The sequence below is a fragment of the Branchiostoma belcheri genome, unplaced genomic scaffold (genome assembly GCF_001625305.1).
Source record: "Branchiostoma belcheri isolate BF01 breed outbred unplaced genomic scaffold, Haploidv18h27 scaffold26, whole genome shotgun sequence".
NCBI classification, from domain to species: Eukaryota; Metazoa; Chordata; class Leptocardii; order Amphioxiformes; family Branchiostomatidae; genus Branchiostoma; species Branchiostoma belcheri.
Window position 1 is genome coordinate 2,019,358 of NW_017803865.1, and position 27,447 is coordinate 2,046,804.

At 42.1% G+C, this 27,447-nt stretch overlaps 4 protein-coding genes across 4 annotated transcripts in view; 2 read left to right on the forward strand and 2 right to left on the reverse strand.

Moving 5' to 3' along the window:
- Positions 1 to 976: 976 nt before the first annotated feature.
- On the reverse strand, positions 977 to 7,046 carry LOC109471927 (beta,beta-carotene 15,15'-dioxygenase-like). The gene is made up of 3 exons (XM_019771424.1): positions 6,724 to 7,046; positions 3,195 to 3,340; positions 977 to 2,542 (listed from the first exon to the last, which is right to left on the reverse strand). Exons 1-3 carry the CDS (start codon positions 6,937 to 6,939, stop codon positions 1,279 to 1,281), a joined length of 1,626 nt encoding a protein of 541 aa, XP_019626983.1. The 5' UTR covers positions 6,940 to 7,046; the 3' UTR covers positions 977 to 1,278.
- Positions 7,047 to 8,026: 980 nt separating this feature from the next.
- On the forward strand, positions 8,027 to 9,680 carry LOC109471973. The gene is made up of 2 exons (XM_019771524.1): positions 8,027 to 8,372; positions 8,769 to 9,680. Exons 1-2 carry the CDS (start codon positions 8,181 to 8,183, stop codon positions 8,907 to 8,909), a joined length of 333 nt encoding a protein of 110 aa, XP_019627083.1. The 5' UTR covers positions 8,027 to 8,180; the 3' UTR covers positions 8,910 to 9,680.
- A 94-nt stretch (positions 9,681 to 9,774) lies between these two features.
- On the reverse strand, positions 9,775 to 16,706 carry LOC109471942 (MAP kinase-activated protein kinase 5-like). Its single transcript, XM_019771475.1, has 10 exons — positions 16,637 to 16,706; positions 15,401 to 15,474; positions 14,376 to 14,451; positions 13,843 to 14,049; positions 13,602 to 13,691; positions 13,125 to 13,226; positions 12,912 to 12,992; positions 12,480 to 12,667; positions 11,879 to 11,999; positions 9,775 to 11,627 (listed from the first exon to the last, which is right to left on the reverse strand). Exons 1-10 carry the CDS (start codon positions 16,691 to 16,693, stop codon positions 11,493 to 11,495), a joined length of 1,131 nt encoding a protein of 376 aa, XP_019627034.1. The 5' UTR covers positions 16,694 to 16,706; the 3' UTR covers positions 9,775 to 11,492.
- Positions 16,707 to 16,904: 198 nt separating this feature from the next.
- Positions 16,905 to 27,447, forward strand: part of LOC109471977 (laminin-like protein epi-1) — a 31,866-nt gene continuing 21,323 nt past the window's right edge. The window contains 15 exon segments of the mRNA XM_019771529.1: positions 16,905 to 16,967; positions 18,164 to 18,303; positions 18,552 to 18,610; positions 18,768 to 18,882; positions 19,147 to 19,244; positions 19,473 to 19,523; positions 20,316 to 20,363; positions 20,656 to 20,716; positions 20,942 to 21,033; positions 21,376 to 21,435; positions 21,546 to 21,629; positions 21,882 to 21,953; positions 22,367 to 22,578; positions 22,954 to 23,097; positions 23,346 to 23,535. Of these exon segments, the coding sequence (XP_019627088.1) occupies positions 18,198 to 18,303; positions 18,552 to 18,610; positions 18,768 to 18,882; positions 19,147 to 19,244; positions 19,473 to 19,523; positions 20,316 to 20,363; positions 20,656 to 20,716; positions 20,942 to 21,033; positions 21,376 to 21,435; positions 21,546 to 21,629; positions 21,882 to 21,953; positions 22,367 to 22,578; positions 22,954 to 23,097; positions 23,346 to 23,535 (1,392 nt within the window). The 5' untranslated portion in view covers positions 16,905 to 16,967; positions 18,164 to 18,197.

Here is a 27,447-nt window from a genome sequence, read left to right on the forward strand (position 1 = left end):
CTGCCGCTGTCACTCACAGAAGGGCGGCAACACAAGTTGTAAAGAAGCCAAGGCCCCGCCTAGGCACGCCCCATTCTCCTGGGAGGGCCGCCACGTGCGTTACTTTGCTAAAAAAAACATTTTTCACATTTGATCTGGCATTTTTGAACAAAGAAATGCAGTCACAATGCCGCTACGTTGTACTGAAAATTAGCGTAGCGGGGGAAAATTGGCGTAGCGGGTCAAAATTTTAGCGTCGCGGGCCCCGACGCTACTTAGCGCTAGTTAGAACCCTGTTTACATTGATATAACTATAATATGAAGTAACATACAACTAAAACAACAGTTGGATAGCTATTCCCTACTTTATTGGTTAGGATTTTTAATTGCATAATGCAAACTGTTGATTTTCAAAATAAATAAAAACGTTCATGCCCCGCATTCCAATGCCGGAGCAGAAAAGCTTGAAATACCTACCAAAACACTTGAATAAAGACATACTGTCAGTATGGAAATGCTCTGTGCAGGTGTTAATCAAGTTAAATCCCAACAGCCAATCAGCAAGAAATGCTCTGTGCAGGTGGAAATGCTCTGTGCAGGTGTTAAGTTAAATCCCAACAGCCAATCAGCAAGAAGTATAGAGGAAAGCTGCATGCCTATTGGTTGATGCCCTGCATTCCATTGTGATGACTCATGCCCAAACATGGTAAACAAGGCACACTAACACAGTAATACATTTGCTATTACACAGCCAAAAACTCAAATAAAACCATTCTAAAAGCCTGCATCACAATAATTTAAAAAACGCCTAGGGGTATTTGCCCACTGTACCTCCATACCAAATTTCAGGACCTTAGGCCCTAAAATGAAGAAGCTGAATCCATTTAAAGATATGGCAGGAGGAGGAGAAGGAGGAGGAGAAGGAGAAGAAACATCAGAAAAAGCAATATGGTTTCACCACACCACTTCGTGGTGTGGTGAACCCATAATAAAGAATATCAAGTATATGCATATATCTTCATTGCACTGGTAGGCGTTAGAAAATAATTGCCATTCGAATTCTGTTTGCTAAATATAAGTGACCAAGGCACTACAAAATAAACTATATTTGTTCCATACATAAATTTTGTAGATGTTGATGTTGAAGATGTAATTACAATGTATAATCAATAAATGACGCGGCTAAATTGGTTGTTTGTTTGTTTGTTTTTCACTTGGTCAGAACTGGGCCGAAATAAAATCTCTCGATTAAGTTCGCGATATTTGGCAATATCATTTAGACAGCGGTTCTAAGCGTCCTCATTGAAAAGACCGGGGAAAGAACTGGCCGTGGAAGCCGAACGGGATCCACGTGGGCATGTAGGCCGTGTTGATCTCTGTGAAGGTGCGCGCGTCCAGGATCAGCAGGTAGTTCAACCCGCGGTCCGCGTCCAGAACGCTGGACAGGATGACGCCGTCGTCTTCGTGCGTGCCGCTGGGGTCGGGGACGAAGTTAGGCTCTCCGGCAAAGTGGTTCGGATGGGACCAGTACTTGTCGCTGCCGGGGACACACACGTTCTTCTTGACTATGGGGATCGAGCCGTTTAAAGGGGAGGAGGCGGCGAAACTGGTGACGGTACCGTAGAAAATACAGTACTTCTTGGTGCGATACTTTTCGTTGATAATCGGAAGGTCGAGCTTGTTCATGAAGTCGCCGAGCGGGGTTTTGGCCGCGGAGGGTTCCACTTTCACGGTCTCTGCCGTCAGGTTGAGGTAATATCGGGTCAGCCTGGCGTACGAGTCCATCTTCCTCAGGTTATCGAGGTCTCGCAGCTTGTCCAGAGACAGGGCCGTTAGGAAGGGGGTGGGGTCCGGGAACGTGATGACGTCAGCGATGACATGCCCCTCGGAAGTCTCGTACGCGTTGACGTGGTGCGTGTAAAAGCGCGGATCGGTGCTTAAGGTGCTGACGGACCCGTTCTTCAGATTCACCGCATAGATCTTCATCTTGTCTCCCGCCACCCACTCCATGGCGTACTGCATCTCTACGGTGGTCATGAGCTTGATGAAGTCGAAATACAGCGGCTGGAGGAAGAAGATGGCGTAATTCTCGGTCAAAGCGAAGGTGTGCATGTACGAGTTCTTCTCGATCTCGAAGCTGCCTATCTTTTCGATATGGCCGAGGTCCTTGATGCGAATGACGCTCAGAACCGAGGACTGGCCGGGGAGGTACGACGGTTTAATGACGTAAGTTATGGAGTGTCCCGTTCCCGGCTGGAGTATAGGGTGAGCGCAGGACAGGTAGACGGTCGGCGGACCGACACCGAACAGACCGGCCTGCCCTGCCAGGGGGTCGGGCTGCACCACGCCGATGGTGTCCAGCGTGTCGATGTTGAACTCCGGGAAGACCCAGCCGTCGGTCAGGGCGGCGTAGGTCGCGGAGTCGCCGGTGCCGAACTTCCAGACGTTGATGTCGTTGTTGTCCAGCGGCTTGGCCAGGGCCTCCAGTCGCTCGTACAGACTGAAGGGAGGGTCCACACCAAGGAACGTCACCATCGGCGCTATCGTGTTGGAGTCGATGGACCTGGGGGAAACAACAAGAAAACTGGTTTAGTCTAACTTGTATCTGTATAGCCGGTATAACCACCCTTCGGCGTAACACACCAGAAGGTAATAAAATCCGACGTGACTGAGTACTTGTACTATAGGTCTAATGGACGCCACAGCCAGTTACACAAAACTATCACAGACTGATTAACCATTCTTTCAACATGGCTTCCCGCCTTAAGGTCAGCAGTACGAAAAGGCATCGTCTGCTAACAAAACCTAAACTAAGGCTAAAGAGCCGCTTGTTTGTATAATAATATTTGTACATGTAGCTAGAGCTACCTGTTATCAAACGCTGCCTGGTTCGATGAACACATCATGCAGGAGATAGTGGGATTGAAAAATGCAATTTTCTTCACTAATAATACATGTAGTCCACGAGGATTTGACCATGTTCAATATATTGATCAAAGGAGGCCAAAGTCTACACGCACATCACAATGTTGCTATAGCTTGGGCCAAAGCACGCAGCCTGTATTACACAATCTTTTACTGTCAGTACCTGATTGGACCTGGGCCAGTGGACGGACTGCTAGATAAGCACAATGTAGTAGATATAGCTAGATGGATACCAGATAGATGGATGGATGGATGAATGGGTGGATAGGTAGACAGATACATAGACAGACCTGTTGTAGATGCCTGACTTGATGAAACTGGCGGAGAAGTTGAGGGAATGCTGGGTAATGTCGATACTGTGGAGCTTGGCGAACCCGTCAAAGACATCAACAACGCTTCGGTCTCCAACCTGGTACCGCGCAGGCGCGTTCCTAACCTGGAAGGGTGGTATTTATTTATGTTTACTTGTTTTGTTTTTACTTCATATTATCGCGTATGTATATATATATGTTGTGATTGTTACCAGCTGCAGGTTGACATCTTCGTAGCATTTAGGTTAAGTCGGTTGGGGCTGGTAAACTCCGCAGGTTGTGAACTGATCTGTTACCGCTGCCCAATATATTGATCGTTATGCTGAGGTCACAATTCCCACACGGGGCCCGGCCGGGCAGCTTTTGGGAACAAAAAGTACGGTATAAAAGACAACAAAACACAGAAAAGTATTTAATGATAATCATGGGCACTATTTTTGTACATTCTTGACATGAATTGTTAACTTTTCGTTCATACAAACAGCCCGACCGGGCCCCGGTTTGGTGACCTACGTACGTACATGTATATACATGTAAGCTAGACAATGGACGTGGATCTGTAACTTACATCAATTTTGCATAAATTATCGTCTTTCATAGCTCTTAGCGCAAAACCAAGAATAAGTACATGGTGTAGAAGAAGTACTTTCATGATCTTGTAAGACCGACGAAATGCCTACCACATATCGTCTAGGAACAAGGTACTTGGAGAATGCGAGACATAATAAGTAGTATGAGAATGCGGCGATCAAGATGATGACCACGATAATACCCCCAAAGTCATCAGCAATACCGATTTATGTGAACAACAACGGCCTCCCTCACTTTTGTGTCACGTGTTGTATTGACTTAGGGCCATGCCGAAGCCCGCGTGTTACGCGGTACGAAAGACCAAAGGTACAACTTCAACAAGGCTTCATCGGGTCAGTTTTCACCGTTCAAAACCCATTTTCACCCTTCAAAACCCAATTTTCACCCTTCAAAACTCAAATTTTCACCCTTCAAAACCCAATTTTCACCCTTCAAAACTCAAATTTTCATCGTTCAAAACTTAATTTTTCACCCTTCAAAACTCAAATTTTCACCGTTCAAAACTCGTCCCCAGGATACTATGGTTGGCTCTTCCCAGTATGCTTTGCGCGGAGCGTGGTCTCTTTCCCAGAGCAGTCAAATACAAACACGAATACGCTGTTATTCGCTGCAGTCCCACCGTGCCCAGAACGTAATTTTATATTATACCGTACGCTGTGGAAGGAAAACATTTCCAACACGGTTCCAACCGCACCAAGGCACGATTTTCAACCGGCTGTTTTTGTAAGTTAGAATGGGGAGGGAGGCCGGGGGCGTTTCTAAGTACTTAGACTACGTTTCTAAGTACTTAGACTAAGTAAGAGTAGTTTTTTCGTGTTTATAAATTATGTTGTGGACAGAGTCCGACGGACTGTTGTTGGTTTGTTGTAACCCCAAAGCTTACTGCTCCATTGGTTTTGGAACTACTTGTATTTGTTTTGAGTGGCGGACAGACGTATATTTTCCGACATAAATTCCCAACTATTTTCCACTGACACAGTTTCTCCAAATTGTTACATAACTGTTTGGCGCGATCACTAGCTAATCTTACCCATTGCATTCTAAAGTTGCAGCTTCTGCTGACCCAAACTTTTTACACTTTTCGTAGCCCACATTTTGTTGCTTATGCATAGAGCTCATTGTAATTCATTCATTAATGTGCACAGATTGTCTCACCTTTCCTTGGCTTTTCTTATTCACTTCCACCCTGCTCTTTCTCACTTCTCAAATTGTTGTGAACTACCGGTATCCTACCTTCCCCAAATGTATCATCCTATATGCTGTCTGTTGCATTGTTATGAATATGATATGACATGTTTTGCCTTGCGCATAATTAGAATGTGGAGGGGAGTGTTTCTACTTTTACTCTAAGTTTAGTAACGGTTAGGTTTTTTCGTCTGAATTGTTGTGGTCAAACTGTGAATGGGGCTGCCTCTCCACCGAAAGTTCCCCAGGGCCAAACAGTTATGTAACAATTTGGAGAAACTGTGTCAGTGGAAAATAGTTGGGAATTTATGTCGGAAAATATACGTCTGTCCGCCACTCAAAACAAATACAAGTAGTTCCAAAACCAATGGAGCAGTAAGCTTTGGGGTTACAACAAACCAACAACAGTCCGTCGGACTCTGTCCACAGCATAATTTATAAACACGAAAAAACTACTCTTACTTAGTCTAAGTACTTAGAAACGTAGTCTAAGTACTTAGAAACGCCCCCGGCCTCCCTCCCCATTCTAACTTACAAAAACAGCCGGTTGAAAATCGTGCCTTGGTGCGGTTGGAACCGTGTTGGAAATGTTTTCCTTCCACAGCGTACGGTATAATATAAAATTACGTTCTGGGCACGGCGGGACTGCAGCGAATAACAGCGTATTCGTGTTTGTATTTGACTGCTCTGGGAAAGAGACCACGCTCCGCGCAAAGCATACTGGGAAGAGCCAACCATAGTATCCTGGGGACGAGTCGATGAACGATGAAAATTTGAGTTTTGAAGGGTGAAAAAAAGTTTTGAACGATGAAAATTTGAGTTTTGAAGGGTGAAAAAAAGTTTTGAACGATGAAAATTTGTGTTTTGAAGGGTGAAAATTTGAGTTTTGAAGGGTGAAAAAAAGTTTTGAACGATGAAATTTGGGTTTTGAAGGGTGAAAATTTGAGTTTTGAAGGGTGAAAATTTGAGTTTTGAAGGGTGAAAAAAAAGTTTTGAACGATGAAAATTGGGTTTTGAAGGGTGAAAAATTGAGTTTTGAAGGGTGAAAAATTAAATTTTGAACGATGAAAAATTAAGTTTTGAAGGGTGAAAATTGGGTTTTGAACGGTGAAAAGTAAGTTTTGAAGGGTGAAAAATTGAGTTTTGAAGGGTGAAAATTGGGTTTTGAAGGGTGAAAATGGGTTTTGAACGGTGAAAACTGACCCGATGAAGCCTTGTTGAAGTTGTACCTTTGGTCTTTCGTAACGCGGGACTGACTTACTGACCTAGGGCAATGTCCGCAGGCACGCGGAGTCACCGGAACATGCGGCGTAAGCGTGGTCAGCTGCGAATCAGGTCACCGAGCTGGAGGTCCGAAAGGTCCGGTCAGTGACCGTTGGCATTACTACTTTTAAAAGCGACTTACGTATACAGCGTTGCCGATGTATTCCCACAACTGGTTTGGTCAGCTACGGTTACGCAACTGTCCTGTTGATCATTCGTGTCAGAGCAAAGTGCGACAAAACCAAGAGTCTTTTTCTATTCCTAAATGTTGCACATGGAACACTTTTTGTGGTACAACTGGTGCGATTTTTCCATGCATGTCAACTTGTTGAATTTTTGGAAATGTTTAGGGAATATTTAAGACACATGAGATCTACTTGGTTTTAATACATATTGTAATATATCCGACAAACAATGAACGAACGTTAAGCGTAAAGCCAAAGCCAAAGCCAACTTTTCTACCACCTACCAGCGTTCCGCTGAGCCATTTGGGAATGGCACTGCTCGACGCAAACTTCATGGGTGTCTTGTGGAACTCGTGCAGGTTGGGTTGGAAGGCGAAGAGCACCCCGTCCTTCCCGGGGCTGACCGACCACGCCCCCGTCAGGGCGGTGGACACCAGGACCAGCAGGACCGCCGTCTTCAACAGCATCGTTCCGACGCGCGGCTCCAAAAAGTGGTACATGGAAACGTTTAAAACGAAACGCCGAGAGGAAGGATATATATGTTCTGTTCTCAGACCGTCGTGCTGCTCTTCTCTCTGCGTCGCAGTCCTTATGTGATCGGTCAAAGTTCTTTTTATGAGGGTCTGCCAACCTTTACATAGGTCATACCAAATGTCTACGTGACAGGGAGTTACGTTTTTGTTAAAAGTTTGTGGACTAAAAACTCTGACTGATGTACAGATATATGTAGGATTACTCACATGTTTTTGTAGTTGGCCTATACTGGAACATGCTGATGTACCGGTCAATACATGTTCCAAACGCTAGTAAAACAGCAGTTCCTAGGACCAAAAGTAAATATATTTTTAAATATCTTAGCTATCAACGTATTTTTATAACAGTATGTATCTTATTCTGTAGCTCTTAAATATTGTAATGTTGCCAATGCAGGCCACATAGGTTGACCCGCATAACTTGGCTTGTTATGAATTGTTATCTTATGTACTGTTGTAGATATTTTTCACTTAGTTTACCACGCAGTTCTAGTGGAATTAATATTAGTGTGTAATAGTGCATGTACTGCCATTCAAATATCTGAGTGTGTAGCTCTGGCTATGATTTACATGTATTGTAGCTCATATATACGCACTGACCCATGTATACGTAAGTTGGCTAGTTGCGAATCGATCGTCATTTTCTGTAATATTCTCAGATAGTTTGCCATGTCACGGTTACGGTGCAATAAAATTGGGTGGCTTGTTGTACATATATTGGCTTCCGAGTATCTGTTAACGTGTATAAGTTCTCAGTTTTGTTTTATCATATACGGGTCTTCGTTTTACTGAACCTTGCCTTTTATTTCTTTATTTATTTTTTTGTCCACGATGCATTCGGCCCAGGGTGTTAGCAGACGCTTATCCATCTAGTCGCTGTTATGGTAAAAGGGTACTGTAATTTCTTTTGGCCAAGTTCTACTATTTTCAGTTGCCTCCCGAAGGCTGGGTATTTGCGGCCTCCCGAAGTTTGGGTGTACGTTAGGCATTTGCCCCTACACGAGTCTACGCCCTATTATTTCCCATGATGCTTTGCCAAAAAGTGAAACCACTTCAGAACTCACTTCCGCGTTTGCCCGGTGTGCCGGGCCGACGGTAAGACAGGGTGACGAAAGGGTCGAGGTTTACCGTCCTTTAGGGTCTAGAAAGGTATTTGCAGAAGAATGTGTCAAGGCAGGGCTCCGAAAAGCAGTTGATGAACAGGAGTCATGGCGGAGAGTGCTGAAATGGACGGCAGTGTGGTGTGGAGTAGGGACTGCCTGCGGAGACATCGGGTGAGGTTCATAGACAACATGAACGACGTGACCGTGAGACAGGTGCTAGATCGGCTGGCTGACCGAATGTTGGATGAAGAACGGGAGAGAATCCTCTGTGATGGTCAAGTTGGCGTCACAACTAATGTGAGTCCCCAGTCAGCCGGTTAACGATCCATGTGCAATGTCTGACCCCTTCGGGTCATGATTTAATCACAATGTAGGTCACATTTCCAAACCGAGACCCGACCGAGTAGGTTGCGGCATAAATTCCTTGGTTGCGGGAACGAAAAGTATGATATTTTAGAGAACAAAACCCCCCAAAAAAAGTTGAAAAAAATTACTCATGAGCACCATTGTTAATTTTTCGTTCACGCAAACAGCCAGGCCGGGTCCCGGTTTGGAAACCGTGACCTTAGGCTAGCAATATTACGTTATGATACTTACTTATGGGTGACCTCTTCTTCCCTACTGAGACATTAAATAGGAACATATGAGTGCAGTCTTTGCAGTACTTACATGCACGACTGTCCTTGTTTTCAGGACAGGATACGGAACCTGCTAGACACCCTCCCTACCAAAGGCCAGCGGACCATAGACGCCTTCAAGCGCGCGCTCTGGGACTGCGAGTGTCGGTTCCTCGTTAACGAGATAGATCAGATCGAGAGACAGAGAGCACAGTAGTGATCACGGAACAAAGTGATATGATGAAAAACATTTTAATGCACATGTATACCCCCAATGGATTTAAGTGCAAGTTCTAACTGTGACTGCAAACTAGGATGTATTCTAACGGGCACGGCTAAAAACGACTGTCGTCTCACGGTAGATATCGCCAGTACAGAGAGTTCTGTACGAGATTGAGATCACACATTCAAAAGCGTCCCCTGATGACCACAAACCAACCTTGTATCTTACTAGCCTCCTGTGCAGGCTCCGGGGCCAGTGGGAATTTTGATACAGCGTTTTGAAGAGTTTTTAACGCGTTCTTTTAATAGCCGGCCATCCTACAACCAGCCGCGAGAGAAGGTTCCATTCCACCCGTGGAATGGAACCTTAAAACCTCTTCAAAACGCTGTATCAAAATCCCCACCCGCGCCGGAGCCTGCAAAGGAGGCTAGTATCTTACTATAATTGTGGGAGAGTTGATTGCTCCTATAGGCTATACTTTTTGAATGGAGGGTGCTTTTAAATATGTATGAAATGTCTCCTATTCATGATTTTAAATGCTTATCTAAGTTTTTTTTATGAAAATTAAATATAATCAATAGATAATATTCAAGTATCTGTGTTCTTATTCCTTAAGTAAGGCGTCAAAGTGCAACTACAATAAGATATATGAAGTCTTCTCGTTCTAAACAACCTTCTTGTTCTAAATACCATGTCAGTAGCTGTTAGAGCACTAAAGTGTGAACACATCTAAATGAGACACATTGACTGAGGCCTTCAAGCTAGTGGTTAAAGGTATGCCAATTTTGGCTATGACCTAGAGGACACTAAAAATAAAATGGTGAAAAGAGACAAGAAATAAGTAAACAACATGGGTATGTGATGTATAATTCTGGTGTATTCTGACGTAATAAATGAAAACATTTTCATAAGTCCCAGTGACTCAATTGCTCCAATATTGTAAATTGAGCAGCTCTTCCCTTAAGCCTGTTACATGTGACAGTAAAATAACATCCTGTAAAAAATCCCTGTATATGACTCTATCTCTCCTGGAGTTAAGTAACAAAACTTCTTCATGTTAATACACAAATTTTGTTCATAAAATCTCATTATGATTTTATACAGACATGAAGCAACAAAAACCACCATGTACATCATAATTGGTAAAACAACTCTTGAAACATATGGGATCTAGAAGTAAAAACAAAATTGACAGTATATCTTCATCAATCACTTATAGTCCATCATTAGTAATACCATATTGCTTTATTAGTTGGAATACACATGGTTGTACATATAGAATCTCGTGCTGAATGTACTGCTATTTCTTCTTATCATTGTCTATATAATCTTGGCAGCATACACTCTCTATATATAAGAACATTATGCTATCTGAGCCACAAAGCAGGGTTGCCAGGGTATTTTATTTTGACAGTATGTTAGTCCTATCACCCAGTGCATTAAAAACAAAATGATTTCATTATCAGCCAAATAATTTCTTTGATGTGGTTGACCTTTGCAACAGTTTGGAATACCAGCAGTCAGAAAAATGTACTGTCAGAAACTATATCTTGGTTTGGTAGAGAACACCTGTGGGCAAAGACAACATATAGCAGCACACCACGGCTTCATAAGCACAGAAACTGCAACAATCCTCAGTGTACATCATGGATCTTACCCTGCAGTGTGTTTTACAGTCAGCATAGTTAAGGTTTGCTAATCAATCAAACACAAAAGAGTAAACGAGTCCAACACACAACATCTTGGGTGAAGATGCGAGCCATATCACCACCGCATTGAAAAAGCATCATGCTTGACTTCAGTTTTAACCTTTTTTACCTTAAGAGCATGTATTGTGTGCAGGTGAGGAAGCATTAGATCAACACAAGCTTGGCTTTGGGATTATCTTCCTATCAACTAGTTAATCTTGAATAAGCAACAAAATTTCTTCTGCCAGTCTGGCCACGCCATGGCCATTGTTGCACTTGAATAGTTTAACACGTGTTTCTCCAATAGTAACATTGCATAACTTTCATGGTGTAAACTTTCTCATAAGAGCTTGCCTCAAGTAGTAAGATATATATGTATAATTATGTACTGTTCCAAAAATTTACAAGTTCCCAACAATTACGTGTAGCTACATTGTATATCTAAGAATTCTTTTTTGTGCCCTAGTTCTAGTGTTAATACTTGCCTTTGCTTCATTACAAAAGTGAAAATACATGAACAGTGAATTAATTGGTATATGTAGATTTAAAGTCAGGTTTTGTAAAGGCATTGTGGCAGCATAGCACAGCACTAGAGATTAGTGCCAGCATTTGAGCACATACAGTCTTTTTCACACCAACAGGTCTTGCTTGAGCCCCTGTCACACTGTCACCAAGCAAGCAAGGTTGGCTGAATTTTGGGAGCAGTCTGTCCAGATTTAGGCCACACCTACCTTTCTATATGAATCAAATCAAGTTTGAGTTAAATTTGACTTCCAGCCCCGACACTGACCTACAATGCATGTGACGAGAGTTAACTACATAGTAGGTGTGTACAGTGTACAGAGATTCCACCCCAGCCCTCCACCCGCTCCCAAAGAGAAGACCTGGGCTAGCGGGCCTTCAGTCTCTTCTTCAGGATGGGGTTTTCTGCGGAGGTCAAAGGTTTGAGTTGAAAGGTCGTGTCTGGTGTCCTCATCACCGTCAGCTGCTGGGCGTGGGCATGCATCACCTCATGCAAGGCATCCTGGGACACAGAGCAAAGGAAATGTGGGATACAAGACATACATGTACATGTAGGTGATGACAGTCAATGCAGCCAATAAAAATTCACATACAACTACAAACCCATGGTCAGTGCATGGACAAGCTTTTAAGTTCAGGTTTGGTGCAGGTAGACATCAGAAACACCTGCAAAGTTTGAGTTTTTCCTGCACTAACCTGCATATGCAGGTGGTATTCGAGCCTTGCATTGCTAAGATTGTTGACCAAACTCACCTTGTCCTGCATGATGGCAGGGGACAGTAATGCTAGTTCAGGGGCCTCCTCACCCAGGAGCCAGGTATGGTGAATTAACTGCTGTACTGTCATCCTTTTCACTGGGTCCACTTCTAATAACCTGGAGGGGATTGCAAGATACTTTTTTGTACATTTCTACAATTAATGTATTGCATCAAGATGGTTAAAATAAAAATTGATTGTACCTTACATCCCTGTAGCCAACTGATTGCAACTTGTCATAAAAATATAAGCTGTATACACAACAATCAGACTCATGGCTGGTTTTCGTGTTCCTTCCAACAGTTGCATGGGGTGTAGATCTAAGTCTGCTTGTTAGAGTTATGAAAAATTGCATGTAACTGTCCTGCCAGGTGTTTTGGAGATATAATTATTAGATTTATTTTTGAGGATACTGAATCCAAACTGCTGACTGCTGTCAGACAAAGAATTGCCAGACTGAAGGAAAATTAAGTATACAAGGTAAAGCCTAAACCTCTGCTTGGAGAGTACTTGAACATCATTTCTGTAATGTGTTGGTCTTAGATCTAGAGTACCTGGCAGAGTTATGTTATATTAGTGGACATTACAATCTTAGCACCTCTGTATGACATCCTTGGCCATGTCTGACACCACGCTCCATTCGTTCTTGGGAAAGCGATACTCGCCCGCCATGATCTTCCTCTTCATGTTAGGGGTCATCTGTTTGCTGGGGGTCTCGGGGAAGAATGGGGGATAGCCACACAGCATGATATAGATGATCACACCAACCGACCACATGTCACAACTCTGGAAACAACATTAAGATTTGTTTGCTAAGTCTCAAAACTGTTATAAGTATCTTTGATAAATAATGTGATTATTCAGAAATATTGAGTAAGTGAGTGAACAAATGATTGGCATATTGTGTAGGCCAAATGTTATACTTCCGTTAAAATCACTTACCTCTCTCTACCTTGAAGATACAAATCACAAGCAGCATGTCTTATTACTACATGTAGTTGGGACATGTACAGTACAGTAGTACCCTGACCTTGTCATAAGTGTAGGGTGTTCCCGGTGGTGTCTTCAGTCCTGACCGCTCCAGTCTCTGCTGTTTCTGGGCTTCTAAAACCTGGGAACACAAACAATCAATCAATGAGTCAATGAATGAATGAATAAATTCATTGGTTAAACAATGACAGGTATGTCACACTTCATTTCAAGAAAATGAAAATTTAGTTTGACCTGCAGCAAAGTTTCTTACCTGAGGTGCAACATAGTATGGTGTGAACTGTGGGGTCACCAGTCCTACATCCTCCTTAGCAAACCCAAAGTCTGCCAGCTTGATGGTGACATTTTGAAGATCCTAAAATACAATGTACAGTGGGGACATGACAAAAAATTCTGCAAAAATAACCACATTGGAAAGTCTTAAACTTTCCAATGTTTTGCCTGACATATATCTCATTACTTTGAGGAGAGTGTTATCACCAAGAAAGGATCCAATATCAGAAATTACATGCATAAAGACAGCATGGTTTACCCATTTTTTTTGGGGGGGGGGTACTTTTGCTGTCTGTGCAGTACAATCTATGTATTTGTAATCTCCAGTTTGTAAAAGTAACTGTTTAGGAACTATTCTATCTCTCGGCCCCTCTCTTCAAGGCCTATACGTACATACATACATACATACATACATACATACATGTAGTTGTACATGTCCATGTAGATTGTAAACTACCTCAGATTTTTCCTTGAGTAGCAAGTTTTCAGGTTTGAGATCTCTGTGGGCAATGTTCAGGGAATGACAATGGAACACAGCTGAGACAATCTGAAAGGACATAAAGGTTCATTTTTATGCACTGTATAAAAAAATAATTAGACTAGCTTACAAAATTTATGTTTATTTCTGCAAACTTCAGGTAAATATCATAAGCTGATGACAAGATTGATGGTAGAAAAAAGACACAAGGTGAGATTACCTGTTTTGTGATGGCTGCTGCCTTTTTCTCGGTGAAGTGCCTCTCTCTGATGATCTGATCAAACAGCTCGCCCCCGTTCATCAGCTCCATGACAACCAGCAGGCGACTCCTAGCGACGGCCTCCCGCGGGAACTGCACACTGTTACAGTACACATCGTAGATCTGGACGATGTTGGGGTGAGGGCAGCAGCGCTGGTGTAACGTCACCTGAAACAGACAAAAAACTTCAGTCACACCCCAGTCCACAGCTAATTTGTTTACTTAACAACTAACATTTCATTGAGCTTTGTTTCAGAAGTTGAATCCAAAAACATTGTACATGTCCAAAACAGCTAAAAAGGTAAAAACCAGCCAAATTGTATGTTGTAGCAAGTTGAAAGAGCTTTATTGTCATAAGTTATGTCCTAGCTGTTGCTAATCATACACTGCCTTGTGAGTTGCACATTCAAGTGTTAACTTTTGTTCAGAGAAAAATTTTGTTCAGCATGCACAACTACATATATGTCCCCTAAGTACAAACACAGTCCACCTACCTCAGTCCTGGCTTTTTTGCTGTCCAGAAGACATTTCAGGGCATATTTCTCCCCTGTGTTTCTCTTTATACACAATCTGTGGGACAGTTAGAAGTAGTGAACAGCATACTAGTATACATGTATGTGTCATACATCAATGCCAATGATTACATACAGGTATGTGTGTAGTCCAGTGCTTAGCAACCCTGTGTCTGGCCCACGAGGTTGGGAGACTTTGAATCCTGCCTGTTGTTGAAACGAATCATACATGACCAGGATATAGAACTGCATTGTTGTTACAAGGAAGTCAACCTTACAACAATACCTTCATTGAAGCCCTGTGTTAAACATGTTCAGAGCTTTTGAAATTTCCTTGGTGAAACTCACTGTATAGATTTTTGATAATTGCATAAAAGTATGATGTTAAAGGACAAGTAACGTAATCTCAATTTTGGTGCCTTCAGACCCAAAATCCTGTTTGCAAATGGTGATTCATTGTTTAAAACCAGTCGGACTGTCCTGTACACATTTGGGTGATACATGTATTTGACCCAAATCCATGTTCATATTTGATGCCTGCCTATTCCACCAGGAGACAGTGGTGACCTAGGCTTAATCTAAGTTAGTCTACAGTACATGTAACGTTATGTCTTTTGGATAAAATATGACAAATGTCATGACTGTACAGGTAGATGGATTGACATGCAGACAACAGCCTACCGAATTCTCTCTCTGGTGACTATTTGTTCGTCCTCGTTTCTCTTTATACTGTTCTTTTTGTGGAGATGTTATTTTATGTACTAATGTTAACACAGTAGTGATTTCATAGCCAGTTAATTAGATTAAGTGGACAGCCTACGCCACCGCATCCTCTTGGTGGAATAGGCAGGCATCAAATGTAAACATGGATTTGGGTCAAACATTACCCCTATGTGTGCGGGACAGGTAGAAACCAATGGATCACCTTTAGCAAACAGGAAACACCAAAACTGAAATTAGTGTATTTGTCCTTTAAACAGTTGGAAGTGGAATCTCGTTCTGCTCACCTAACAGGCCCACTGACTCCTGTGCCCAGACTTTTGCGCCAACGGACTTCATAATCCTCCACAATAGATGATGACTGTAGAGAGAAAAGTATATGTACCAATAAATGGCAATCAGGGCTTGAAATACTCTTTTCTGCATACCTTCACTCTGGTGCAGGTAAGCTTGAAAATTACCTACACCAGACAAGTGAACATGGCTACAGCACTGGCACACATCAATGCACTGTCATCACCTGTTCACCTCTGATTTTTGGGGACAAGGCAGACATGTATTGACTGGAGCGCCAATGACTCTGACGTTGTAATTTGATTATGATTGGTTGGTTTCTGTCTAGTCGGCCCTGTTATGTGTTAAACTAATCTCCCGTCATCTACTGTCCCCACATCTGAAATCGTGTTGATTGGCTCCTGTAAAACTGTCTGTCCAAAATATATTGAAGGGACCATGCACTAATTTGTTGATGAGGTTACATAAATAAGTAGCTAGATATGTTAGTCTTATGTTTCTTATCAGTTGTTTGTATCTGGATATCAGGAGAACTGCTGTAGATATTTGTTCAATGTAAAATTATTTTTAATGGACGACAGTAGCGATAATTAGCCCATAATAAGAGGGGCGTTTCCAAATCCCATGGGCCAATGACTAGGTTAAATTGCATTTAAAGTAGTTTCTGTATATTAGATCAGATGAACAGATAAGGTTTCGAGTTGAAAAAATCACAGACTTAGCAGGAACTTGACGGTTTACAACACGGTCACCGGATATCACGCATCAGCTGCAACCACCCATGCAGCCCGTCCCAACTCTCAGTTATGCGACTGACAGAAACGGAAGTACAGAAATTTTCGAGGTGCAAGTTTCGACGAGAAGGAAATAACGGGGCGGGGTAACAGAGAATCAAAAGTCCTACAGGGTGAAAATCAGGGGCTGTTGACCTGTATTCTTAGCGTAGCTACTTGCGGTCAAAACCTAACCCAAAACAATACATGACAATGACTCACACACTTAAGACAGGATCGGATTTCTGCTCGACCGACCGGCCGGTACTAGTGTAACGTCACTAACGTTAGCTTATCAGGGGCCCGGGCCCAAATATTGAATACTATTTAAAAGAGCAACTAACCCTTAACAAGCTCGACAGCCATCGCATTTTTTGCCGACGTTCCACGACAATGTATTACCAGATCGGCAGTGAAATCTGTTTAAATAGTCATAACAAATCGTATTTTGCTCACCTTAATGACCATGTTTGTCTGGGCACTTTCATCCATTCTGGGGCAATGGAAGGTCATAGGTTATTTGGCGATTCTATCGAAAAGAATTGGTAGGCGTGCTTTAACATTTCTAAAGTTTATTATACTTGACAAATGGAATATATTTGCTAATAATACTATGTTATTATATCAATACAAAGAACTTGTCATGGTTGAACACCTATCTATTCTTTTATACACTCGAATATTAGATAGTTTATATCCTGGACCACCCTGTCTGGTGAATGGAGCGTTCCCCAACAATAAGCAATGCGCGAGGTGATGTTGTGGTTTACAGAAGGAGCAGCCAGAGGTGAGTCGGTTTATCGCCTTTCCTGGTGGTGAACAGAGTCTTCCGTGGCGACCTTTATTGCGCAGACAGCACGGATAAAAGCAAAGGAGTCGTGCAGCTTTGATATTTATCGCTAAACCCCTCCGGGCGCCTGTGTGAGCGGTATAGAGACGTTTTCCTGGCGGTATGAAGGAATGATGATGCTGGGAGAGATGACGTCTGTCTGATCAAACATGGCTTCACGACGGAGGAACGCCGCAGCTGGCTGAACACAGCATCACAGACGGGCTCTAGAACTGGCTGGAGCCGTAGATGTAACCTCCTCAGCTTTTAGTTGCACCTGGACATGGTTATACAGTTTCAATTTTATTGATGGCGAGGGAAGATGTTAAGAATTTTGCCAAGTCAGCATGTTAGTTCTGGTGGCTTTGTTGTTAGATGACGTCATGCATTCCTCCTTAGCTCTACCAGGCTTTAGACGCGGCTGGAAAGAGTAGAAATTGGCCAGATAGATAGATAACATGCCAGGGAAGTTGGTCTGCTAAAGAAGTACTGTTCAGAGGATTAGCTATTCCCATGTCATAGACCCCTGGGTTCTATGTTCTGCTTCCCCAATCCCATTGGACTGCTTAATTGGCCCCTTATAAAGCTCCTGGAGCTATTAACTAAGCATGAGGGATGAGAGTAACTAGCCTGGGTGCCATCCACGTGTTATGGGCTCCATCTATATACTTGCTGGCCCAATCTTTAGTTTTAGGGCCTGCTTTGTTTCTAGAAGTGACTAGAGCAGCATTTTCTTTTGTGGGGAGGGCCTGGATCGGGGGAGAGCTGTATCCTACCCATGCTTGTTAGAGACAAATGATGACCCGCTAGCTAGAAGTCTGCATAGGAGGCAAATCAGGTGACATTGAGGATAACAGTGAATGATCATCTGCATAGCTTGATGCATGGATACAGATTTGTGCAAGAAGGGACCTCTGTAATTGCAGTGTCCAATGTCCATACAGGACAACCAGTCTATAAATTGATGTATGCTGTAACTGAAGGTCATATTACCCCAGATATTTGTCAATGACACATCTTACAAGCTTCTCCTTGACCCTCTTAAGGTAGCATTTTCGTGCCCATTTGTATTGGTTATGGGATTACTTAGGCTGTGGAGAAGGTGGATTATAAACTTGTTGACACTGACATTGCTGACATAACCCTTGTTACAGAAGAATGATCTGAGCATATAAGGCAGAAGAAAAGATGGATCCACAGCAGTGGTGCATGCTGGGAGGTTCGGCGGCTGCCGTGATTGCAGGGGTGTATGTGCTCTGGGGACCTGAAAATAAGGGCAGGAGACGCAAGAGGGGTAAGGTGATAAAAGTGATAAAAGAGCTGCCTCAGTGTCACAAAATACAGCTATTATGTGTTCTAGATCTATATTTGCAACAAAATCTACTACTAATGTCAATATCTAACTAAACAGTTGATTTGAATTGTTCTGTTGTTCTGTTCTTTTGTTCTGTTCTGTAACATACATTGTAGATGCTTACAAGATAGGCACCCATTGAGCAGAAGTTTTATAATATGTTATTTTCTTTCTTGCCATTTGAGCAGATCTGCCTCCTGGACTACTGAACCTGGGGAACACCTGTTTTATGAATGTGGTACTGCAGGTAAGCAAAGATATTTTGATACCTTTCAAAATATCTCTCAGCTTGTGATACATGTAACTCAGGGGGATAAAGTTAAATGCATTTCAATACATTTTGGCATTTCCAATGTGAATTAAGAACTGTTGCCTGGATGTAACATGGGTCTCCCTCTCACCAGAGCCTGGCTGCCTGCCCCTCCTTTGTCCAGTGGCTGGGAGACTTCATCGATGCTCACATCAGTGATGAGAACTACACCTCCTACCTGGCCTATACCATGGTCAGAGTCATGAAAGGTCAGTCACCGTTAACCCTATTCAAACACACAAACACATGCATGTGCATACTGAAGCATACATACACAAGTCCCAAACACACACACAGTCACGCACACACACAAACATACAAACACATGTAAATACACAGACACACAGAACGACATTAACATACATTGTACACAAAGCTTCTTGTACACACATGCCTGTAGCTAGGATTTTAAGGGGGGAGGGCTGGGTTTCTTCCCACTGTGTTTTCATGTATTCTGTATCATGTATTCACAGTGTTGACCAACCAAGCCATAGTCCCCGACCCGTTCAGCCCTGTGGAGGTGCTGGAGGCACTGAGGGCCAGGAGATGGGTCATCTCATCAGAGGAACAGGTAGGGTCTGCTGAGAAAATCCCAATTTTTAATTCAAAATGTACAGTGAACAGATCCCATCTAGTACAATGTATTGTGCTTTCCTTTTTGACTAATTGTTTAATCTGTCTAAAGGTTCAACCTGATGTTGAATATGTATACTACAGTTTCTAGTGTTTACAAATTAATGCGCAGGATGATAAGACAAAAGAAACCCTGTAAACTGAATCAGGTTTTCTTTCTTGGTAGGATGCCCATGAGTTATTCCAGGTCCTCACATCAACACTGGATGAAGAGAAGGTAAGAATCCGTTCCTGATATATATCATAAGCTGGCTCCATGCTCTTGTCAACACTCAGCTAAATTTCTTGAGTGCATGGTGTAATAGCAGAGTAATGTAAGTTGTATTGTACAATTTTATGTGTGAGTAGGAATCAGTGTGATTGGGTGTAACAGGTCATTTGGTGTAATGTAGCTAGCTGCTGCCACGCTGCATGCCTGCAAAGCTGATGTGTTACATCAAAGGGCGGTTATACCGGCTATACCGATACAGATACAGGAATCCATTGTATGATGTAATTCATGAGCACAAACCATATCAGTGTTCGAAATACCTGTCTGCAGTCTGCAATCTGCAGATAGATTTTCAAGATTGCAGAACAAAAATTTATACAATCTGCAATTCTGCAGCAGGAAAAATTGGCACTTGGGATTTGGCGGTCTTGGCCCCAAGGACAGTCTCCTGTTCTGAAAGTGAAACAACAGGAGCTTCTTCACTAATTTGCATCATCCTTGTCTGGACTTGTCTATTTTTTGTTTCCTTTTTTACTTCCAAAAATTTGTCTTCACTAATTTGCATATCAATCAATAGTTCATGCTTATAAACCTGCAAAATTGTAGTATAGAGGCTTGTGTATTTGCAGAAAGTATTTCCAAATTGCAGAACATAATTTTGACTCTTCTGCAATATTGCAGAGCACTGAGAAAAAGTATTTCGACCACTGCATATCTACTTCCTGGAAGTTTGAAATCTCAGATTTCTTGACAAGTTGAAGAGGATGAGATGCCTCACTGTATTTTTTCCTAACACAGACAGCTCCTCCCTCGGTGGTGTCACTGTTCAACATAGGGCTGCTGCAGGTAGGAAGGTTATTGACACAAATCTTTGATATCAGAAACACTCTACAACAATGTATGGATTATGTGAGATTTAGAAACTATGGGCATAGAGAGACCCTATGATCTCACTAGAGTGCTAGGCAAGGGAACACAAGATTAACAGGTCATGGGTTCGATTTCTTTCATTCCTGGCTGGATGATGTGTCTATAGAGGCTATTGGGCCTCTACCTTATGTTACCTGCAATATTTTTGTCAGTATTTTGACTGTAATGTTTTTCTGTGAGTCCTAATTAGTTACACTACTGTTTGCAGCTGGAGGAGAAGTTCTGTGAAGAAGGAGGGAAGAGGGACCCTGCTGTCAACAGGGCAAATGGTATGTACATGTATCTATATTTTTTTAACATAATCTTCTGGGCTTACAAAATTGCTCTGTGTGTGTGGATTGTTCTGTAGTTTTCATGCATATGGCCCTTGTCAACTATACACTGTAGGTGCGAGTGTTATAGATGAGTAGTTGATGAAAATTTGATGATAGCTACTATATACATTGTAGTTATAATATATAAATCTAACATCAGGATCAATTTTTTTTCTACAGGTTTCCTGCCACCTCTGGCCTACTCTGGGCAGGACCATCCCTTCAAGGGTCTGTTGGCCAGTCAGCTGAGGTGTAAACAGTGCTGGCACAAGGTTAGTCTTACACGCATCAATGAAACAGCATGTCAGCATGCTGCATACTGCACTTGCATGAAACCCAGATTTTCCACGGTTTTTGTCGGATGTTTTACAGTGACCTCTTACCACATAATGATAACACTGGGAATATGTGTTTTATTGTTCTACTAACTTCTACTGTACTACAGAATTGCTTCAACTGCAAACTTCAAGCACAACAAAAATCTTCTTTCCCTCTTTATGCCCAAAGAAAACACTGCAAGAGCAATCACATTTACATTATGGAGAGTGCCTTCTTGTATGTGTACTTGCATAATTCAAACTATATTCTTGTTCACTTCACTTGTTTCCCTTCAGTGTCCAGTGAAGTATGACCACTTTGACAGCTTGTCACTCAGTCTCCCACCTGATGAACTGGTAAGTAGACGTCATCACAACTTGACTATAATATGGACACTTTCTGTGAGTCCTAAGTCCTACTACTAGTAGGGTTCACTTTTTCATTTTGGCTCTGTGCCCCTCTGCAGGGCCCCCACACCTTGGAAGGTCTCCTCCAGCAGTTTGTGATGTCAGAGACAGTGCAGAATGTGGAGTGTGAGAACTGTCAGAAGGTACATGTAACTATGGTATCCTTTGAAAATGTAGGGTGGGATCGTGCAGCATAATATGGTTAGGTGCTTGTCCCAGAACCCATTGGTCCTGGGTTTAAATCCATCAACATGCGCCAATGTTGTGCCCTTTGGGGAAGGCACTCAGTCACTTCACTCAGGTAAAAATGAGTACCTAGCTTTGGTTCAAGCCAACCCTCGGATACATTTAGGTATTGTCTGATACCTGCCTGTTTTGTTGATTCCTGTGTGCAGGCCTCCTGTCCCTGGGAGGAGGAGGGAGCCACAGCCAGGACTGCTTTCATCAAGCAACTCACACTGGGGAAGGTCAGCTCTGGAAACATACATAAGATCATACTGACATAGTAGATATGTGTGCACTTTTGTGTTGTCATTGGAAGAATAGGCTGGAAGATGTGTAAAAGTTGTAGTCCAGTCCGTCAAGTGTAGAATACTTTTCCTTCTGTTGTCTTTGAATTATTTTTTTCGTCAGTTTTGTTTTTTGCTTTTTTCATACAGTGTAGTTCACATTTAGTTTCTGTTTTTAGCCTGCACTATTCTTACTTTGGTGCCAGTCATACAGAATTGTTTCTGCAATGTATGTATTCACCTCGAGAGAACCCTTTGGCTAGACATTGAAACCCCCATCAAGATTCTTCCTTGTCCCTACAGTACTTTAGCGCCTCTCCACTAGAAATAACCAGATCTGCAATGTACATTGAGTACCTCTCCTCCCACAGCTGCCCCAGTGCATGTGTGTGCACATCCAGAGAACTGTGTGGCTGGATAATGGCACACCCACCAAGAGGAAGGACCAGGTGTTGTTCCCAGAGTACCTGGACATGTCAGCATTCAGATACAAGGCAGGGCTGCTGGGGGGTAAGGCCAGGGGTGTGAGGAATGGGAGAGTGCCAAATGGGATACTGCACCGTGGAGAGTCTGTTCCACAGAGGTAAACACACTGGCACCAAGTTTCTGTGCACTCAAGCTAGGCTTAACACTTTGGTCCCAAACATAAAGTGACACCTAGCTTCAGTGCACAGTGGACCAGTCATAATTGTGCTGATGAAGATGACAGATGATCTTACGCTCTTGCTAATCAAGTGGTTGTGAATAAAGAACTTTGAATGACATTTACACTGACGCTGCTGTCCCTGTCCTTGGTGCTGAATGACATGTTCTTGGTGCTGATTTACTCTGTCCCTGGTGCTGAATGATGTTCAAATGACTGTTCTTTTTAATATTGAACTCCTATAAGTACTGTGTTGATACTGACCACAAAAACAGCACTAGTGTTGTTGATTTCTGTATGTTGTCTCCCCCCCAGCCCAGTGAGTAGCTGCCTGAGTTCGCCGGTATTCCCCTCTACCCCCCTGTTCTCCCCATCACGCCTGTCCTGTTACCCCAGTATGGCCATGATCAGTCCCTTCAGTCCAGCCAAGGAATCTGTCTTCAAAAGCACACCCTTCAGGTGAGTGTCTGTTATCATACATGACCCATCAGACTTAACGTCAAATGAATGTCAGTTACTTAAGCTTTGGTAATGAAATCTATAGGAATGTAAGGCCTTCACTGTATAGACCCTACTTCTCCGTTCCACCACCCTGAGATTCTGATTTGGAGCAGCTCTCAATCACAGGTGCTGATCAACAATTCAATCAGATGATGTCTGTAACTTAATGTTATGCTTTAATGTACAACTTCTGGTTACATTTGCAGAAAGCCTGTGCACACGTCTGTGTACAGACTAGTGGCAGTGATTGTGCACCTGGGTGAGGTATTCTCCGGCCACTTTGTGTGCTACCGGCGCGCTCCGGAGGGCGAGCATGGCGTCTTCAGCGAGAAGTGGATCAAGACGTCAGACATGATGGTGAGGAGAGTGCTGCTGCAGGAGGTGCTGGGCGCTGAGGTCTACCTGCTCTTCTATGAGAAAGTGAGAACAGTCTCCGGGAGATAGTTACAACATGGGACTGGTAAGCACGTCAGCAGAACGTACTGCCTGCAACCCAGATTTTTCACAGTTTCCGTTGGTCAACATGGCATCAGAATTTTACCTGTTACAAAGGATATCTTTACGGACACAACATTTCAAAACTATAGACTGCATGTCATCCTTAATTACACTAATACGACCGCAAAGAAGACGTTCTGGCAGTTGCAAAGTGCTATGCACATTACAGGTTTTGTGCAAGTGCCGTACATTTTGCCGGCGTGCTGGATCAGTAGCATTTGAGCTACCCTCGGCTACTGTAAATGCATTCAATTTCACAGGGGTTATATTTTGTGGTAGGAAGGAAAAGGAGGTTTTGGTGGCATTTTAAATTCATGGTTGAAACAATTTTGTACTACAGAAATCAAACTATTGGTAGTGTCACGAATTTGCAATGAAGAGGTCACCACAAAAACTGCGAACAAAATAAAACCACCGTGAAAGTTTCTGCATTTGCGGTATATGAAAATAATAAAGAAAGATTGCACAGGGTCAGAAAACTTTGATACAAACACAGAAAATGGAGGTTTGAAAATAATCGCAATCAATTTTTGCACAGAAAGACATTGAATTTGTTGGGAATGGAATATCCTATTATGTTGATTGTTGTTCGAAGATTATAATGTGAATCTGAGAGTGGAAATGACAAGTATGTATAAGATGAGTCTATCAGACAGTATATGAAAAAAATAACCATTTGCATGTTTCATTTGAGCCTTTGAACTGGGAAAAGTGTAGAACTTAACTGCATATATCCCGAGTGTTGTCTGAGCTGGGGACCTTTTATGATTTTTCCCTTCCTGAACTCTGTATCCTATTTGTTTCTGAAGGAAACACAGTGCAATGAGTTACTTGTGTAAAGACATTGTTGTTGCACTATATTTGAGCTGAAGCTGTGCGTACAAAAGAAAGAAAAAGTGAAGAATTGAAAATATTTTGTCCAGCATATTGTATTGTGGTAAGAGTATGAGTTTGTAAGGATGAGTGCCAAGTTTGAAGGCTGTGTAAGTAATGACTTACTGATGAGTTATCCTATGCTAATTAGGCAAAAATTACATGTAGGTATGTAATACATGCAAGAACAGCCTATTCAGAAAGTGTTAAGTATAGTTGTTCTGTATGAAATGAATCCTAAAAATTATCTGTATGTATGTTTGCATAATAAGTATATCAACTCATGTATGCATTCCATACAGTCTGTGGTTATGAATATATTGTGTACATATAGCTACAACTGGGACATATCAGATATAGTGGCAGTATTATTGTCTGCTGACATATCATGGTTTTGTGGAACATGTGTGCTATCTGTGCCAAACTGTGCTCTCTGTGTCAACACTGCTTCTATGTTTTCATTTGGTAAGGCCACTCCAATTTATGAACAGTTCTTCGATTTGCCTGCTTCATTACCTTCGCCAAGAATTGGAGAAGGTTATGTTTTCCTGGCCGTGTGTGTGTGTGTCTGTGTGTGTGTCTGTCAACAGCATAACTCGAGAAAGCTTAGATGGATTATCTTGATATTTGGTAGGTCTTGATGAGAGCTCGAACTGATTAGATTTTGGGCCCCCTGGCAGCTTGTCATGGTACTGCAGCTGAACTTCCGGTTTTGATATCTCATGATCCAGACATGCTAGGGTGACGAAATTTGGATGGCAGGTAGCTCTTGTGCTGGGGAAGAAGTGACATGAGTTTGGGCCCCCTAGTTGCTTTCTCTAGAACTGCAGGGGGGTTTAAAGGACAAATGTTTAAAGGAGGATAACTCAAGAACCGATTGATGGATCATCATGATTTTTGGTATGTAGGTAGCTTGAGTAATGCTTGACATAATGATATTACAATTATGCAAATATGGATGTAATTTGCATAATTAATGAGGCAATTCTATTAATCAGCTGCATTCCATGATAGGAAGTTCAAGCTTGCGACATATGTTATTAAGAACGAGAGAAACACAGGCAGATATTGATTATGCAAATGAAGACTTAATTTGCATAATTAATGAGAAAATTTTATAATTGCATAGTGGTAACTGCCTGGAATTTTATACTTGGGGTGTTTGAAGTTTAGTGAAGGTGAACATAATTTAACATAACTTATTCAAATAAGGACCTCATTTGCATAATATATGAGGAAATGCTATAATGGCTTTCTTTGTTAAAATAAGACTGTTGGTGGAGATTATGATCAACAGATATAATTCATGCAATTGCGGATCCTATTTGCATAATCAGGGGGATTAATACATTGTATATAAGTTAACATCATTTGGCGAAGGTATGAGATCGTGGAACTCTAGTTTTTTTCAGATTTTCAGCAACAAAAAAATGTACATGTACCATTCAGGTTCTAAATCCAAAATTCTCATATTTTGTCTCTCTAGCTAGCTAGCTATTGCAGTTTTGCCATTTATCAATGCAGTAATTTGATTAAAAGTTCAAAATTCATTGTCTGAATTAGGCCATGTTGATTTGATTATATCGATGACATCTGCACCCACATGAATTTTCCTCTGTTTCCAAAAAAAAAAAGTTTTTGACCATACTGCAAATTGTACAAAATGAGCGAATATATGTCGTATGTTGCAAAAAAAAAGTATTAGAAAACGATACTATATTATATGTCATAGAATGCCAAAATCAATTCAGGAAAAGAGGAAAATGTTAAGAAATGACACTGAAGAGTCTATTATTGTTCCCCATACCATACTCTATATGTTGTTCAACCTTTATGACCACATAGATTTCATGATAAAGGAAATTTTTTTTTTGCCAAACTTTTCTTTTTTATTCGCATGCTTGCAACAGTTTTGGGGTTCCCAGAGGAGGTCATCCATATACTAGTAATCAAATCAACATGGCCTTATACATAACCAGCCCAATATATTGACTTTGTGGCTCCCGAGGCAGCATTTGGGGCTATCGATATCACAGGATGCCTAGTTTTTTTTCTGCCAGCCCATTTCATTGATTACTTTAAAAAATTCAAGAACAACCAAAGAAAATTGGTGTAGCCGCAACTTAAGCTTGCTGCATAATCCACAGTGGCTGTGATGTTAACATTGTGTTGAAACCAAGTGACATTTTTTGTACAACGTGTGCAAAACAAAAAGGGTTACAATGAAGTTTGAAACAATAAAGAAGGAACAGCCATATAAGAGTTGTATCTGATCTTTTTGGAGGGAGTGTACGTCTATACTCTACGCTGTTTCTCGGTTAACTATGGGTTTAACGGAACTCTGAAAGGCCAAGTTTTAAACATTTTTGCAGCTGAGACTGGAATGACGGATCGTATATGAACTGTCGTCAATATTTCAAACCATCGTGATGATAAGTTAAAAGTGTGTTTCCTCGTTTGTGTAAAACGACAGCCACGGCCTTGGCATATCATACAATGTTGGCAGTCCCACCACCACCCGACTGTTTGAGCGTGGATGATCGTAAGGACTTCTACGTCAGTAAAGTCAACAATTCCATACAACAGAAGCCTTGAATCTGCACCTGCACAAACCTTTAAAACCTTCAAAACGGTTTACATATACGTCAGTGTCGACACCATGTCAAGACGGCGAAGTGGAGGCAATTATAAGTCAGAAAAAATGACATAGAGGAGTGAAAAATGAAAATCGAAATCATACGCTGTCACTGAGAATATGAGTATCACGTCAACTGAAGAATGTTAAACCGTGTCCAAAAATGCACCGCAACTATTTTTTCTCGCCCCTCCTGATGATGGATTAGCCCAGACATGCCCTGCTTTTGTCTTGCGGCCCCAGGAAAGTTCAAGTTTGCGCTAAAAGCCCCAGATAATATAAACAAACGGGTGGAAGTTGGC

Excerpts from the sequence above, each read along its gene's own strand:
- LOC109471942 (XM_019771475.1), bottom strand. The coding sequence starts at position 16,693 with ATGACCTTCCATTGCCCCAGAATGGATGAAAGTGCCCAGACAAACATG. Across the intron at positions 14,050-14,375 it reads GCAAAAAAGCCAGGACTGAG|GTGACGTTACACCAGCGCTG; the intron begins GTAGGTGGACTG and ends TGTCTGTTTCAG. Across the intron at positions 13,692-13,842 it reads CAGCAGCCATCACAAAACAG|ATTGTCTCAGCTGTGTTCCA; the intron begins GTAATCTCACCT and ends ATGTCCTTTCAG.
- LOC109471927 (XM_019771424.1), bottom strand. The coding sequence starts at position 6,939 with ATGTACCACTTTTTGGAGCCGCGCGTCGGAACGATGCTGTTGAAGACG. Across the intron at positions 3,341-6,723 it reads AATGGCTCAGCGGAACGCTG|GTTAGGAACGCGCCTGCGCG; the intron begins GTAGGTGGTAGA and ends CCACCCTTCCAG. Across the intron at positions 2,543-3,194 it reads AAGTCAGGCATCTACAACAG|GTCCATCGACTCCAACACGA; the intron begins GTCTGTCTATGT and ends TGTTTCCCCCAG.
- LOC109471973 (XM_019771524.1), top strand. The coding sequence starts at position 8,181 with ATGGCGGAGAGTGCTGAAATGGACGGCAGTGTGGTGTGGAGTAGGGAC. Across the intron at positions 8,373-8,768 it reads AAGTTGGCGTCACAACTAAT|GACAGGATACGGAACCTGCT; the intron begins GTGAGTCCCCAG and ends CCTTGTTTTCAG.